Source organism: Carcharhinus amblyrhynchos, chromosome 2, assembly GCF_965287045.1.
Source record: "Carcharhinus amblyrhynchos chromosome 2, sCarAmb.v2.hapA, whole genome shotgun sequence".
NCBI classification, from domain to species: domain Eukaryota; kingdom Metazoa; phylum Chordata; class Chondrichthyes; order Carcharhiniformes; family Carcharhinidae; genus Carcharhinus; species Carcharhinus amblyrhynchos.
In genome coordinates this window covers 66,897,243-66,913,296 of record NC_137325.1, presented here as the reverse complement: position 1 = coordinate 66,913,296, position 16,054 = coordinate 66,897,243, and the positions used below count along the sequence as shown (strand labels likewise).

General features: G+C 42.2%; 1 protein-coding gene across 1 annotated transcript in view; it reads left to right on the top strand.

The window, feature by feature from the left end:
* LOC145355258 (ATP-dependent translocase ABCB1-like) overlaps positions 1-15,823 on the top strand; it is a 120,554-nt gene extending 104,731 nt beyond the window's left edge. The window contains exons 24-29 of the mRNA XM_080207133.1: positions 1,545-1,685; positions 5,190-5,346; positions 7,275-7,472; positions 10,303-10,509; positions 13,910-14,056; positions 15,277-15,823. Coding sequence (XP_080063259.1) covers positions 1,545-1,685; positions 5,190-5,346; positions 7,275-7,472; positions 10,303-10,509; positions 13,910-14,056; positions 15,277-15,486 — 1,060 coding nt within the window. The 3' untranslated portion in view covers positions 15,487-15,823. The remainder of the gene's footprint in view (positions 1-1,544; positions 1,686-5,189; positions 5,347-7,274; positions 7,473-10,302; positions 10,510-13,909; positions 14,057-15,276) is intronic.
* The last annotated feature ends 231 nt before the right edge of the window (positions 15,824-16,054 follow it).

The following is a 16,054-nucleotide window of genomic DNA, read 5'->3' as shown; positions in this document are numbered from 1 at the left end:
TATTCACCTTTATTTATCTAAAGGTGGATAATTCTTAATCAAACCATCAAGATTTGTTAGTGGGTGAGATCATGTTTCCACATTCATCATCTACAGGACTGGCAGTGGAGTTCAATATTCACTCATACCTGGAAATTGCAAATCTTGCTGGCGAGATCATGACTTCTGATTTTCGCCGCTCCTCACCTGGTAATCAGGCATGAAACTGATTTATTTAAATTTAGTTACATTTCCATATGTTTAAGACCTCCCCACCACCAACCAGATATTGAGCCCCTGCCATATTTTCAAATGCATCAGCATAGTTTACAAAAGTTTCGCTCAAGACGCGAACCTGTGGATTGTAAAGATGATGATAATCCCCAGGAGAAAGAGGCATGGCCAGATGGCAATGCCCCGGCACAGATTGGCATTGCTGTGTTGGCACCATGTCCATGCCAACCTGATACCAACCTGTGCCAAGGGGCAGTTCCAGGGCAGACTCCAGTGAGAGCTCATGTGGTGGGTGGGGGGTTCATTTATATGTGGCGGCAGGTAGTGAGTATATGTGGGAGATGGGGATGCCAGCAACGACTGTTTGGAGGTTGGCTGGGCTGTGCCGATGATGGTTGTGGGGGGAGGGCGTGGAGTATGGAATGCATGTTCCGATCAGTAGGAGTAGCCCCAGAGACCTTCGTAGTGTGGTGGTCTGCAGGGAGATTTCTTTTTTGCTTTCATTGGGGCGCCCTTTGTACGCGGCTCCGATCTCAGTGCAGCCGGGCTGCGTTGGCCTTGCCTCCTGACATGATGGCATGATACACACCCAGATCTGGAAGAGAAAAATGATCTTTTTGAGTCAAGCACACCATTTTTCTTGCCGGAACCAATGCACGGTCATTCTTTGATAAGATTCCCTCTTGTATCTTTCATTTGAAATACATGGAAATTACATTTTTTTAATGTCCTGTGAATGTTCACAATGCACGTTATACGATTAGAGACAAAGTACCCAATAATTACTGAATTATGGAAAGAGGGAATCATAGTTCATGAGTAGCTGCAACATGTTCTACTATCATTTTGAACCTTGGATGAAGCAACCAATATGCAGAGCCAAGGAATACCAATAGCATGTTGTTTCCTTTTGTGCCAAGAACAAAATAATATTTTCACGGCAATGCTTCTTCTCATTTTCTGTGGTAACCTTCACAATTATTTTAAATAGGATTTTTTGAATATTACTCATTTTTAATAACAAACACTGACTATGTTGAATTATGATTTGGGGATGCCAGTGTTGGACTGGAATAAACACAGTAAGAAGCCTCACAACACCAGGTTAAAGTCCAACAGGTTTATTTGTAGCAAACACCATTAGCTTTCAGAAGGAACAGCCAGTTCCGAAAGCTAGTGGTGTTTGCTATAAATAAACCTGTTGGACTTTAACCTGGTGTTGTGAGACTTCTTACAATGTTGAATTAACCAAGGGAGGTAAAATATTTTTAGTGGTCTGTACTGTGGTTAAAGTGGCACATCTCTCTTAATTATTTTATGACTTTTTGCAGTTCCTCACTCACAAAAGCTCCATTCTATGGCTTTAGCTATGGTTTGGCACAAGGATTTGGACAATTTGTCAATGCTGTGATCTTCAGATTTGGCGCGTGGCTCATCGTAAATTGCTTAATAGTTTTCGAGGATGTTTTCTTGTAAGTTATTTTTTAAAATATACCCATGATCTAAATAATACAATGCCACTGCTATAACCATTACTAAATAGCCTTTTACTGTGCCTGAATAGGATTAACAAAAAATTGTAGGCCAGATAACAAAACAAGCCTTAAGTTTGGTCACCTTCAATCCCAAAACATCACACATGTTGAGACAGAGACTTTAGGCAACAGAATACAATATTCTGAAGACAGAGTCTCAATCACAGTGGTATCAAAGAGTGTATTAAGGATTATTAGACTCAGGATGTAGCATATCAGTTCACAAAGGCCTCTTCCACTCAGAAGAAGGGTGGGGTGGTAGCACCCCAAAAATGGTGGGCAGTGACTCTCATTGAACCCACCCCACCAGCAGTTTATACCCTTTAAAAGAAATTTAGAAAAAATAAAAACACAGGCTTCCCATGAACACCCACCCACAGGCATCTACATGGGTGTCCCCCAGGGGAACAATCCTTCCCATGGATAAGGTTTCTGAACAGAACTCTCCACTCACCCAATGAAGGAACAACGTGTTCCGAAAGCTTGTGGCGTTTACTATTAAATAAACCTGTTGGACTTTAACCTGGAGCCTTCCCCCAGAGAGCCATGCCATGGACATGGGAACCAACGCAGGCAGTAATCAAGCTATTAAGCAGCAAGGTGCCTGGAATCCCCATACTAAGAGTGATTCCCACTTTTCCAAGGGCTAGAAGGAGCAGTTCGGCCATGAGACTACAATCCTGGGGAAGGGTCCTGAGGTCAATCTTTGCCCCCCACAGCTTGAGCCTTGGGGATGGGGGGGGAGCGCAGGTTGCTCCTTCTGCAGCCTGGTAGTGGCAGAGGGTAACATGGGCACAACGTTGACTTTCTTGCCCCCCCCCCCCACCCACACCTTTGGAGTCTAAGGCTCCAGGTCAAAATGTCATTGCCAATGTGAGTGCCAGGGTGCTAATGGAAAAGTGCAATTTTGGCACTGCCAGAGGAATTGGGGGTGAGGGGTTAGGGGTAGTGGGGGCCTTCCTGTTGGCTATCTAACAGGAAGCAGAGAGTTGGAATCAATGGGTGCTTTTCTGGTTGGCAGTTGGTGACTAGTGGCGTGCTGCAGGGATCGGTGTTGGGGCCTCAACTGTTTACTATATACTTAGACAATCCGGAGGAGGAGGCTGAGTGTAGGGTAACAAAGTTTGCTGATGACACAAAGATGAGTGGAACAACAAATTGTGTGGAGGACGTGGAAAGTCTCCAGAGAGATTGGGCAAGGACCTGGCAGATGGAGTATAACGTTAGCAAATGTGAGGTTATTGGTGGAAATAACAATAGGATGGAATATTATTTAAATGGTGAAAAGTTGCAGCATGCTACGGTGCAGAGGGACCTGGGAGTTCTTGTGCATGAATTGCAAAAACCCAGGCCTCAACCTGGCCCTTCTAGCCCTGCAGGTGCAGCAGGTGATCAAGAAGGTGAATGGAATGTTGGCCTTTATCACGAGGGGGATAGAATATAAAAGCAGGGAGGTCTTGCTGCAACTGTACAGGGTACTGGTGAGGCTGCAACTGGAGTACTGTGTGCAATTTTGGTCCCCTTATTTGCGAAAGGATATATTGGCCTTGGAGGGAGTACAAGAAGGTTCACCAGGCTGATACCGGAGATGAGGGGGTTAGCTTATGAGGAGAGATTGAGTAGATTGGGCCTGTACTCGTTGGAGTTTAGAAGGCTGAGGGGGGATCTTATAGAGGCCTACAAGATAATGAAGGGGCTAGATAGGGTAGAGGTAGAGAGATTCTTTCCGCTTAGAAAGGACATCAGAACTAGAGGACACAGCCTCAAAATAAGGGAGGGATGGGGGTGGGAGGGGGTGCGGCAGCTTAGAACAGAATTGAGGAGGAACTTCTTCACTCAAAGGGTGGTGAATTTCTGGAATTCACTGCCCATTGAAGTGGTGGAGGCTATCTTGTTGAATATATTTAATTCACGGGTAGATTGATTTCTGATAGACAAGGGAATTAAGGGTTATGGGGAGCAGGCCAGAATGTGGAACTGATCCACTTCAGATCAGCCATGATCTTATTGAATGGTGGGGCAGGCTCGAAGGGCTAGATGGCCTACTCCTGCTCCTATTTCTCATGTTCTTATGTTCTCAGAGTATCTCTCATGTGGAGTGGTGGTGTTGAGGCCTTGGAGGAGGTGGGGGGTGTACCATTCCTTTAGTGGTGTGGGAGAGGTTGCTTCTCTGTGCTGAGGGTTGGGGGTTCTTCCCTAGTCAGCCCTTAGTCCACATCAGTGGCGGGAGACAGGGAATGGGGGACTGCCTCTCAATGCTAAGATAGGGTACCCTTTTTAAAGCCTGATCTCTAAAGCTGATCAGGCTACATTGCACGATGCATATCTTTAACATATCTGGGGTGGCACTGTAGCACAGTGGTTAGGACTGCTGCTTCACAGCTCCAGGGCAACCCTCAGCACAGAGAAGCAACCTCTCCCACACCACTAAAGGAATGGTACACCCCCCACCTCCTCCAAGGCTTCAACACCACCACTCCACATGAGAGATACTCTGAGAACATAAGAACATAAGAAATAGGAGCAGGAGTAGGCCATCAAGCCCTTCGAGCCTGCCCCACCATTCAATAAGATCACGGCTGATCTGAAGTGGATCAGATCCACTTTCCCGCCTGCTCCCCATAACCCTTAATTCCCTTGTCTCTCAGAAATCTATCTACCCGTAACTTAAATATATTCAACAGGGTCCTGCTTCACAGCTCCAGGGTCCTGGGTTCAATTCCTGGCTCGGGTCACTGTCTCTGTGGAGTTTGCACATTCTCATCGTGTCTGCGTGGGTTTCCTCCAGTTACTGCGATTTCCTCCCACAGTCCAAAGATGTGTGGGTTAGGTTGGTTGGCCATGCTAAGAAATTTCCCTGTAGTATAGGGTTAGAGGAATTAGTGGGTATAATATGCAGGGATATGGGGGGTAGGACCTGGGTGAGATTGTGTTCAGTGCAGACTCAATGGGCCAAAGGGCCTCTTTCTGCACTTTAGGGTTCTATGATTCTATGATTAACTACTAAATGTGGGTGGATCCCACCTGATAGGTGCTGCTAGCACCAATGGGAAACACTCCAAATTTTTCCCTAGCAGCAGCACTTTGTCAGCATCATGGCCAAGATGTTTCAAATCATTTGAATTAAAAATGTTTCAGAAATAGCTTATGAGCATTTGAGGCATGTGTGCTCAACTATTCCTGAGTTTGAGAAGTTATGAACCTACTTTTCTATTACTTGAATTTAGGTACCAGTCCAGTGAAAGTGGTGAGATTTCTGGCTCAACAGTGATTTTGCATTTGTGAATCCTCACCATTCAGATGCATCTTCTCCCAGCAGCCATTTCTACTAGAATTTTGTTTAATTTTGAACACATGCAATTGTTTAATTACTAATATGGTCTATCTGTGTTTTGGGAAAGCATAAAATAGTTTTTTTTGTTTTTTTTTAATGATGATCAGGGTTTTTGCTGTCCTTTTATTTGGTGCTATGACTGTTGGACAAGTATCATCTTTGGCACCAGACTATGCCAAAGCTAAAATTTCTGCACAAAACATAATGAAACTTCTACAATTGGGGCCATCAATCAATAGTTCCAGTGAAGAGGGGGAAACACTGGTAAGTAGCGAGTGACATCTGAGTTAATTTATATACCTAACATTGCATTAATTGTGTGTTCAATGAATGTTAATTAATTTAAGTGATCTCATGATGTATCCTTGGAATTCTTCCATCACAACTAATTAAAATTTGATTATCAAATAATATTCATTACAAGCCCACCTCACACTAGCTTTCTGTAAGAACTCTATTTCCATTCTCCAAATTCCTCCACCTCTGCTGTATATGTTCTAACAATGCTACAGTACTTCTGATATGTCTTTTCCCCTCAACTTGTTTGTCAGGATCCTTAACCATGCACGATCTATTTCCTGCATCTCTGCTTTAATCTCTTCTCCCCACCACCACCCACCAGAAACATGTTAGAGATCACTTTGTCCTTACCTTCCAGCCCATCAGCTTCTGTATTCAAGGATCATCCTCCTCTATTTCTGCCACCTCCTGAATAATGCCCCGACAAGCACATCTTCCTCTGCTTCTCTACTTTCAGCATTGCAGAGGCATCCCTGACACCCTTGTCCATGCCATTTTTCACACCCAAGACATCTTCCCTTTCCTACAACACTTTTCCATGCAAACATTAGAGATGCAACACTTGCCCTTTTACCTGCTTCCTTCTCACCATGTAAGGCCCCAGAAGAAACAGATGTTACTTGTATTTTTTTTCAGTTTAGTTTACTGCATTCACTCCTCATGGTATGGCCTCCTCCAAGTTGAGTAACCCTGAACTCCAGCTGGGTGACTACTTTGCAGAACACTGCTGTTCAGTTCCAAGCATGGTTATGTTAGTTGTCATTTCAATTCTCTGCCTTGCTGACACTCTGATCTTTTTGCCATTGGCCTGCTCTGGGGCGGCACAATGACACAATGGTTAGCACTGCTGCATCACAGCACCAGGGATCTGGGTTCGATTCTAGTCTTAGGTGACTGGGTAGAGTTTGTACATTCTCTCAGTGTTCATTTGGGTGTCCACCGAGTGTTCTGGCTTAGTCCCACAATCCAAAGATGTGCAGGTTATGTTCATTGGCAGTGAAAAATTGCCCCTTCATGTCGAAAGATGTGTAGGTTAGGTGGATTGGTCATGCTAAATTATCCCTCAATGTCCAAAGATGTGTAGGTTAGGTAAATTAGCCATGGTAAATGGACGGGGTTATGGGGATGAGGTGGGCCTGGGTGAATGCTCTTTCGCAGTGTCAGTGCAGACTTAATGAGCCAAATGGCCTCTTTTTTCACCTATAGAATTCTATGAGATTCTAGTTTTCTAATTGAAGCTCAATGCCAAGTCAAAGAATAGTCCCTCATCTTTCACCTGGGTACATTACAGCCTTTTGAACTCAATGTTGTATTCAACAATTTTAGATCATATCCAATGCTCCCTTCGTATCTTTTAAAGTCCTCCATTTTCAGATGACTAATCCTGAATCCTATCATTTATACCTCACCTAGACACATTTTGTTTCTTGACTATTGCCATTTCCTTTAGCTGTTTTTCACTATGAAACTTTTGTCCTTTTAATCTCTCCTGCCCTCCGCCCTACGTGACTTTATCTTTTTTTCTTCTTCTTACTCTTCCTTTTATTTGCTCAAATCCTATCATATTTCAAACTTTTCTGAGTTCTGATGAAAGGCCACGGACCTAAACTACTAATTTTTTTTCTCCACAGATACGACATGATCGGCTGAGTGTTTCCGGCATCAGCATTTCATGATTTTATTTCAGATTTCCAACATCCATAGTTTTCTGCTTCTGTAACCGTAATCTGTTTTACATAGATTGGTAACTAAAGATGCAGTTGACTAGTGAAGGATGTACGCAGTATTGTTCACAAATGGCATAGTCAATAATGTCAGCAGTATAATAACTTGTCTATTTCAGCATATTTTCTGTTTCACTCTCATAGCTATTACAAACTTTGTCTTTATAGAGCAACTTTGAAGGAAACATTGAGTTGTGCAATGTGAAATTTGCATACCCCTCAAGGCCAGGCACACAGGTCCTAAAGGGTTTGAATGTAAAAGTTAATAAAGGGCAAACCCTGGCACTTGTTGGAAGCAGTGGGTGTGGAAAGAGCACGACGATTCAGTTACTTGAGAGGTTTTATGACACTATTGATGGACAAGTGGTAAGAATCAATTCATATAACTTATTTTAGCTTAAATTCCTATCCATCAGCTCAGCAGCAACAATGGGAGCTCAGTGAATTCACTTCACTGTTATTGTTTCTGAACTGGCCTGTCGTTTCTGTCATCTGTGCCCCTTTCTGTGACAAGTCATTCTTGACATTGTCTATCGTGCGTCTTTGGTCTTCAATCATTTACTTTTTTGTTCCTTGTACTCCTATATGTAAGTCCATAGAAGTCTATCCATTGCCAGTTTTGAAATCATTGCAATCATTATTCTTGAATAATTTTAATAAATGTTAATCCTTGTCCAAGCCACATGCTTAGAAATTAATTTCTTCCCTCATGCATTCTGTGAATTCCCTTACCTAACTTATCTCTGCTGTTAGTAGGTATTGCTATCAAGTTTTCTCATTTCCCAGCTCTCTGATCTAGGGGTACCAGCTCTCTGATTTGGGTAATAATAAGACTATAGCAATTGCTTCATAAACTTTCTGGTTTTACTGAACTATTGTTGTTCTTCTATATCCTAGTTAGTAAGTAAGGATGTTATAGTGTCAGATGACCATAGTCTACTCTCCTCTTTGAGGGGAAGAGCTGACTGGCAATGATTTAACCTGAGGATCACCACCCCTCAGGTGAGGGGCAAGGTTGAGAAGGCAAAGCCTTCATCAACTACTCAGCCAATATGGATTATCCAAGTTAGTTCATCAAAGAATAGCCATTTAAGTTCAAACCTTCTTCTAATGGGTGGAGTTCTCTCAGGGCCCTGCTGGCAGGTTCAATGGCGGGGTGGGGGGAGGGTGCAAAAAATCAGTTTCATACTGGCATGAATTTCCTGTGGTACCTTCCGTAGCTGCCTGCCTTGGAGGATTGGGAATCCTACTGGAGCTGGCATGAAGGCCTGACCAGAACTTTCCATCCACGCCCCATTCTCCATGACACCAGCAGAAAAACAGGCATATGGCACGCAGTAGCCAGGACTCATCTGAACAATGCCTGGACTTGTCTTCAAAGTTCAGAATGCAGGCCTGGATTCAGTAGCACCACAGCAGAGGGTGGGGAGATCATCTATAGATGGATTTTCCAGATTCATTGTCAATGAGTATGTTCATCTACTGCCCTCAAAAGTGTTTCTGGAGATCCAACTTCTTTCGTCAATAATGGGTTGGGATATTGGGCACCTTTTCAATATGATGGTGGACTGTGTGCCATTTGCCCCTCCACAGAATATGTACAAAACCCTAATTTGCATAATTAATAAGCCAGATGATATGGCAAGGTTTCCCGCTGGCCTCCACATTGGGAAGCACCCCACGTCCCCACCACCGCCATAAACTTGGTCACCAAATGGGAGAATTCAGCCCAATGTCTTTTTCATAGTTCCCGTTTTCTAACATTAATTCACCAATATACCCAATCTTTTCCATTTATTGATATTTTCTTGATATAATTATAGAATTCCTACAGAGCAGAAAGAGGCCATTCGGCCCATTAAACTGGCACTATCAACAATCCCACTGGACCCCCTCCCTGTAACCCCATGTTTTACCCTACTTATCCCCTGACACTAAGGGGCAATTTAGCATGGCCAATCCACCTAACCGGCACATCTTTGGAGTGTGGAAGAAAACCAGAGCACCCAGAAGAAACTCCCACAGACACAGGGAGAACGTGCAAGCTCCACACAGACAGTCCCAGAATTGAACCTGGGTCCCTGGCACTGTGAGATGGCAGTGCTAAGCACTGCTGCTGTACCGCTCATTTAAAGTTTATTTATTAGAGTGACAAGTAGGCTTACATTAACATTGCAATTAAGTTACTTTGAAAATCCCCTAGTCACCACAGTCCAGCGCCTGTTTACGTACATTGAGGGAGAATTTAGCATGACCAATGCACCTAATCAGCATGTCTTTTGGACTGTGGAGGAAACCAGAGCAACTGGAGGAAACCCACGTAGATATTGGGAGAATGTACAGACTACACGCAGACAGTGACCCAAGCTGAGAATCGAACCCGGGTCCCTGGTGCTGTGAGGCTGTAGTGCTAACCACTGTACTATTGAGCAAACATATTTTAATCTATTCAACAATTTAAGTAAAATATGCAAAATATCTTAAATGTAATAAAAACTAATATTGTGAAAAAATAATTATTGCATGTTTAAAATGCTCTTATCTTTTCCAAAGGAAAATTGGAAATTATTCCTATTCTGATGTAGCTTAGTCGGGATGTATTCAGAGTGAAAGATCGCAGTGTGTAGATCAGTAAATTGGACAAGAATGTGATCCATCTGAGCTTCCTGTAATCAAATAGCTTGTCTGCACTTCCAAATTAAGAATGGTGCTAAATCTCAGATCACTTCTCGGCCTCTTGGATAAGATCAAGTGTCAGATCAAGCCCAAGGTTGGGTGCAATGCCTTATTTTGTCAGTTTGTATCTTGTTTGGCCCTCTTATGGGGACCATGAATTGGATTCAATTGGAATTTGAATTTGGTTTTTGGAGCAAGCAAGGAGATGGATTTGGGTTTGACTGGTCCATTCTGCATGCTGACTTTGCAACTTAAAGAAGGAGTACGCATTTTTTGTTAAAGTATCCATACCTGGTACTAAATCTGTGTGTTGCGTACATGTGCCTGTGTGTTGTGTCTGTGAACTTTGTTTCTACTAATGGCAGTATATGTTATTATTCCATTACATGATGTCAAATCATATTTGAAGCAGGCAGAACATTAACAATGCTATTCTTCATAGACAAAAAAATATATGTAGCACACAAGCAAGCATTTATGATTATTTCTGGCATTTACTGCATCCTTCTATCTTTTACAGTTAGCAGATGGAAAAGATATAAGAGGTCTCCGCTTGTCGTGGTTCAGGCAACAGATGGGAATCGTATCCCAGGAGCCCATGCTCTTTGACTGTAGCATTGCTGAAAATATAGAATATGGTGACAACAGCAAAGCTGTAACTCAACAAGAGATTGAAGAAGCAGCTGAAGCAGCAAATATTCACAATTTCATTATGAGTCTGCCTCAAGTGAGTCCACAGGCGCGATTTTCCAGCCTTCTCAATGGCGACTCCCAATGGGGGGATCCCCAGCCAGGCAAAATGTCACAGGCTTTACTGGGAACAAAAGATCCTGCTGCCTCCCCCATGGAGGAAAGAAATAGTCGAGGGGCAGAAAATTCCAGCCCACATCTTTCTTTGCTGTCTTTAATTAATGTGCATGCACTACTCCATTAATATTTAAAATATATTTAACTATTTAGAAATTTGCACACTGACAAATACAACTAGATGAATATATTTTAAAAATTGAATACCAAAGGATTGAAATGATGTGGCTCAATGTCACCAACCAATCTGTTTAGAATTTTGTGAAAGATGGGTTACTAACTGAATTTAAACATCAAAGACTTTTAAAACAGAAATATTATCCCATCTCTTCTTTATAAGCTGACTGGAGAAACTTTGATTCTTTATTTAGTTCAATCAGTGCAATCATGGTCAATTGAGGCTTAATTGTGCTTTTCAGCCTGAATGTTGCGAATTCAAATCCTACTCCAAGAATTAATTTGTCATCTAGCCCTCCCGTTCAGTGCTGTATACCGAGCACCTGGAGGAATATCTTTTGAATGTCATAATCAAGGCTCTGATTTCCCCCTCAGGTGCACGTAACGTTCCCAGTTGCACTAATCAATATTTATGCCTCAATCATCAGAAATAATTGAATAGCTGGTCATTATTACATTGATTTGTTTTTGAAAGCTTGCTGTGTGCAGGTTGGCTGTTACATTTCTTACATGACAATAGTGACTACACTTCAGCAGTACTTAAATGGCTGGAGAATGCTTTGGGACGTCCTGTGAATTGGGTCAGTTTTCCAAAAAAAATGGCAGTGTCAGGTTCTGACTGAAAACCAGCATGTTAACCCTCAGAAACACAGCCAGGTTTTCTCTCCAGATCTTCTGATACTTTGCCAAAAAAGCGGGAGGAGGATTTTTTTTGACAAAGTGTCAGAAGATCTAAAGAGAAAAATGTGCTTATGTGGTCATTTTTGAGGGACAGGGCTGAAAGACACTGGCCATTTATAAATGGCACCCCGCTTACAAATTAAAGTTAGACCATCAAAGACAATGCTCCCTGTCCCTTCCCCCCCACCACAGACAAAGGGAACACCCTCAACCCTCAACCACAGAAGGAACAGCGACTAGTTTGTTTTTTAGAGAGCAAAACATATCTATTTTGTTGTGGGACAAAACTTTCACCCTTTTTGTGCTGGTGTTGCTCCCACTGCAAAATTGATGGAGTTTTTGTTTAATGTGCCACCAGTAGATGACCTTGGCGATAGTTCCGAGAATTAGTGCAAATCTGATCTCTGGTATTACAGCCTTGGTTATGAGGTTAAACAAAATTTTGGGCTAAAAATTCAAAAGCCCTCAAAATTGGGTGCAAGCATCATCATGACCAGTTATCTCAAACATGGTGCTGCTCGTTCATTTCCATGTGATTTGCAGCTTAGCACTAAACACAATCTGAGTGTCCACACACTTCAGCAGAGGATCCAAGTTCATGTGAGGCAAGTACCACTTCAAGCTAGCCTGGGTTACTTAAAGTCAGACCAAACTACTTAAAGCCAGACTTAAAAACAAGATGCATTCTGCATGTGGTTGTGACAAACTTCTTAAACAACACTGAAGACCTTCAGGAAGTCCCCAAATGGGTGCAATAGGCAAAAGAGGATGCCCCCAGGTTTTTGGATGTGCTGCTGTTGTTATTGGTGCAGAAAGTGGACCAGAAGAGAAATGTTCTCTTCTCTCATGGTTTTAGTAAATTTAGGACTGATATCTGAAGGTTCTTCGCACAAAGAGCTGGATTTACTGCTTCCCCGCTAACAGATCTGTTGGTGGGAGTCACCCTACTCCCACTGTAATTGTAGTAAGAAGTCTCACAACACCAGGTTAAAGTCCAACAGGTTTATTTGGTAACAAACACCACTAGCTTTTGGAGCTCTGTTCCTTTGTCAGGTGAATGAAGAGCTCTGATCACAAACAGGGTATATAAAGGCACACACTCAGTTTACAGAATACTGATTGGAATGCGAGTCTTTACAGCTAATCAAGTCTTAAAGGTGCAGACATTGTCCTGTTTGTGATCAGAACACTTCAATCTGGTGTTGTGAGACTTCTTACTGTGTTTACCTTAGTCCAACGCCAGCATCTCCACATCATGCCCACTGTAATTGTACCAGCAGTGTGGGTGGCCATTCACCAACAACTTGTCCTGCTCCCTCCATGCCGATACTATAGTTAAGAAAGCTCACCAACGCCTGTACGTCCTCAGACTAAGGAAATTTGGCTTGTCCACTATGACTCTGACCAATTTTTACAGATGCACCATAGAAAACATTCTTTCTGGTTTTATCACAGCTTGGTATGACTCTTGCTCTGTCTAAGACTACAGAAACTACAAAGGGTTGTGAACAAAGTCCAGTCCACTACGCAAACCAGCTTCCCATACATTGACTCTGTCTACACTTCCCGCTGCCATGGAAAAGCAGCCAGCATAACCAAGGACCCCACGCACCATGGACATATTCTTTTCCACCTTCTTCCACCAGAAAAGAGATACAAAAGACTGATGACATGTACTAATTGACTCAAGAACAGCTTCTTCCCTGCTGCCATCAGACTTCTGAATGGATCTACCTTGCATTAAACTGATCTTTCTCTACACCCTAGCTATGATTGTAACACTATATATTGCACTCTTTCCCTTCCTTCTCTATGCATGGTATGCTATCTGTATAGCGTGCAAGAAACAATACTTTTCACTTATACTAACCTACACTAACACATGACAATAATAAATCAAATCAAAAAAATCAAATTGAATATACAGTGGGAAAGGCTCAGGCCAAGAGATCAGTCCAGCAGATCTCCTTAAGCTGGCTGGTAGCAAGGAGGAGGACCACCTTGGAGGACCCTCTCAAATATTTTCTCCCCTTGTTTGCACTCACTCCATAGCTTCTCAAAACCCTGCTCCTCTCTCACCTCAACTCCCCATGTACCCACCCCCCTCCCCCGCACCCCTTAGTTCCTGGAAGCTTGACATTGCAAAACCTGCTCAAAAAATCCAATGTTACCATACAAAGAGATGGAGTGCTGCCAGGAGAACCAGATGCATCATATAATTCTGTCCTAAGAGTGATCAACATTTACAATGAGTTTCCAGTAGACTGATGGACCCAGAAATCTTACATTCATTTAAGAAGCAATTAGATACAGCAATGTTGCAGCTCAGCATGACTGAATGAAGTTGTGCCTAATAGCCTATCTTATCTTTAAGTAACTTGAGACCATCAATAGCGATTGCTGTAAATAATTGGCGCAATAATCCCATATTCCCTTAATTTGAACAATCTCCTCTTGTGTAGGGGTACAATACTCGTGTAGGAGATAAAGGAAAACAACTTTCTGGTGGTCAAAAACAGAGAATAGCCATTGCTCGTGCCCTAATACGGAAGCCTAAGATCTTACTCCTTGATGAAGCAACATCTGCCCTGGACAATGAAAGTGAAAAGGTTTGAGTCCTACTTTGTCAACTATATATTATGAGCAACATTCTAATTGTTTTACTAAATTTGCCAATATATGAATTTATTTAGTTTAATTATCCAGTCTCCAGGGATCTTTTCTGAGGTATGAAGATCTGATGTGCCACTGTTAGTCTCTCAGCTTATGTTATTTGACAGTGAAATATATATTGGTTTTATCAGCAAATATGAGTTCTCTTTGTTTATATCGCATTCCTGAATGTTGGAGCTAGCTGCACGAATTGGCTGTTGTGTTTTCTTCATTAAAACAATATTACTGGGACATTCTGTGATCATGAAAGGCAATATATAAATGCAAATGTTTCTTTTTATATGTTGCTTTACTTTCCTTAAGAGTCCAAAATGGGAACAGCCAACAGAATGAAAGACTTTCATTGCATCGGCCTAGGCCCATGTTCCCCTGAGTGTAAATCGTAATGTGGGCCCAAAATACCACCACGGTCAGAAAGCAAGGTTCTCACTAGTGAGATCTCAACTTCCAATTTCCCCTGCCCCTTGCTGGTGATATAATAAGGTACCTGCCCTCCTTTCAACACATTTTATTACATTGTAATATAATTAGTAGGCTCCCTACCATATTTTTCCCCCAAGTAATCCTCCTTATGCCAACATGATGTCACGCTGGCAATGTTTACAACAGCTTCTGCAAAATGTGAAGTAGTCAAAAGGAACCTGCCATCGATACAAAGGTAAGATAAGCCCCCAGGGGGAGAGGGATATACCCTAACACTGCCACCCTGGCAGTGCCAGAATGGTCTGGGGAAGCTCCACTGTTTGGGTTTCTCCTTGTTTGGTTGCCATGCTGTTTATTGGGGTGGAGATGGTTGCCCTAGTAATTGTGTGGCGGGGCGGGGGGGGTGGGGAGCGGGAGGTTGCAGTGTGGTTACCCCAATGCTTGTGCAATGGGATAGTTACCTTGGTACTTGTGCAAGTGTTTCCTGTTTCTGTGGAGATTGAGGGTAGTTTTGTTTTAATGCAGATCGCATGCTCCATAGCGTCATTTTACCTTTCTCATGTTTAAGATTTTTAAGCTTTTCACTTTACCATGGGCCAATCACTTTGAATTATGTGGTAGCATTTTTAAAAAGTTAGATTTGATTAGCTTTTATCAGGTGAGCACACTTGTCACAATTGTATTCATCCTGTTAATATCAAACCAAACATTGATTTTCTTTTCCTTTTTGCAGGTTGTCCAACAGGCCTTGGATGTAGCGAGACAGGGTCGAACTTGCATAATCATTGCCCACCGGTTATCAACAATCCAAAATGCTGACACTATTGCTGTGATACAGAATGGTAGAGTTGTGGAAAAGGGAACTCACAGCCAGCTCCTGGGAAAAAAGGGGGCCTATTACTCATTTATCCATGCACAGGTTCAAAATCAATGCGACTGTTAAACAGATTGATTTCCAATGGCTTTGGAGTGAATTTCTTCACTGTCTCTCCTGTTGAACTCTCACAGAAATCCCAAGGAAATTCAGATTTTTTGCTTTTTGTACACAATTTTAAAAAGAAATATTTTGTCAGAGAATGCTGGGCTATGCTCATAAATATTCATATTTCAAGATCATAATCCAAAAGTAGTGTAGCTTGTTGAATTGTTCTTCAAAAAGGTGATATCTTTTATATTTTACATAAAATTTCCTTTTTTTCCTCTGATGTGCTCAGAGTTTGTTAATATCATTTGAAATTTACAATTCTACTTCTGAATTTTCATTAAAGGGTTTCAATATATTTTTGTTTCATTATTCAGTATCAGGAGATAAAATAGAAATTAGGATCAGGTTGAATGCGCAATTAAGGGCAAAACCTGGATTCAATGGATTTCGACCCTTTACATGGAATTTGGTGAGGCAGTTACTTCTCAGGGAGAACTTTAAGGTTATGTCTGGGACCATTTCATGTTTGCAGTTGATATTTCTTGCAGCTTGTCCTTATTGGGGCCCAGTGGGATTTTATCTTCTT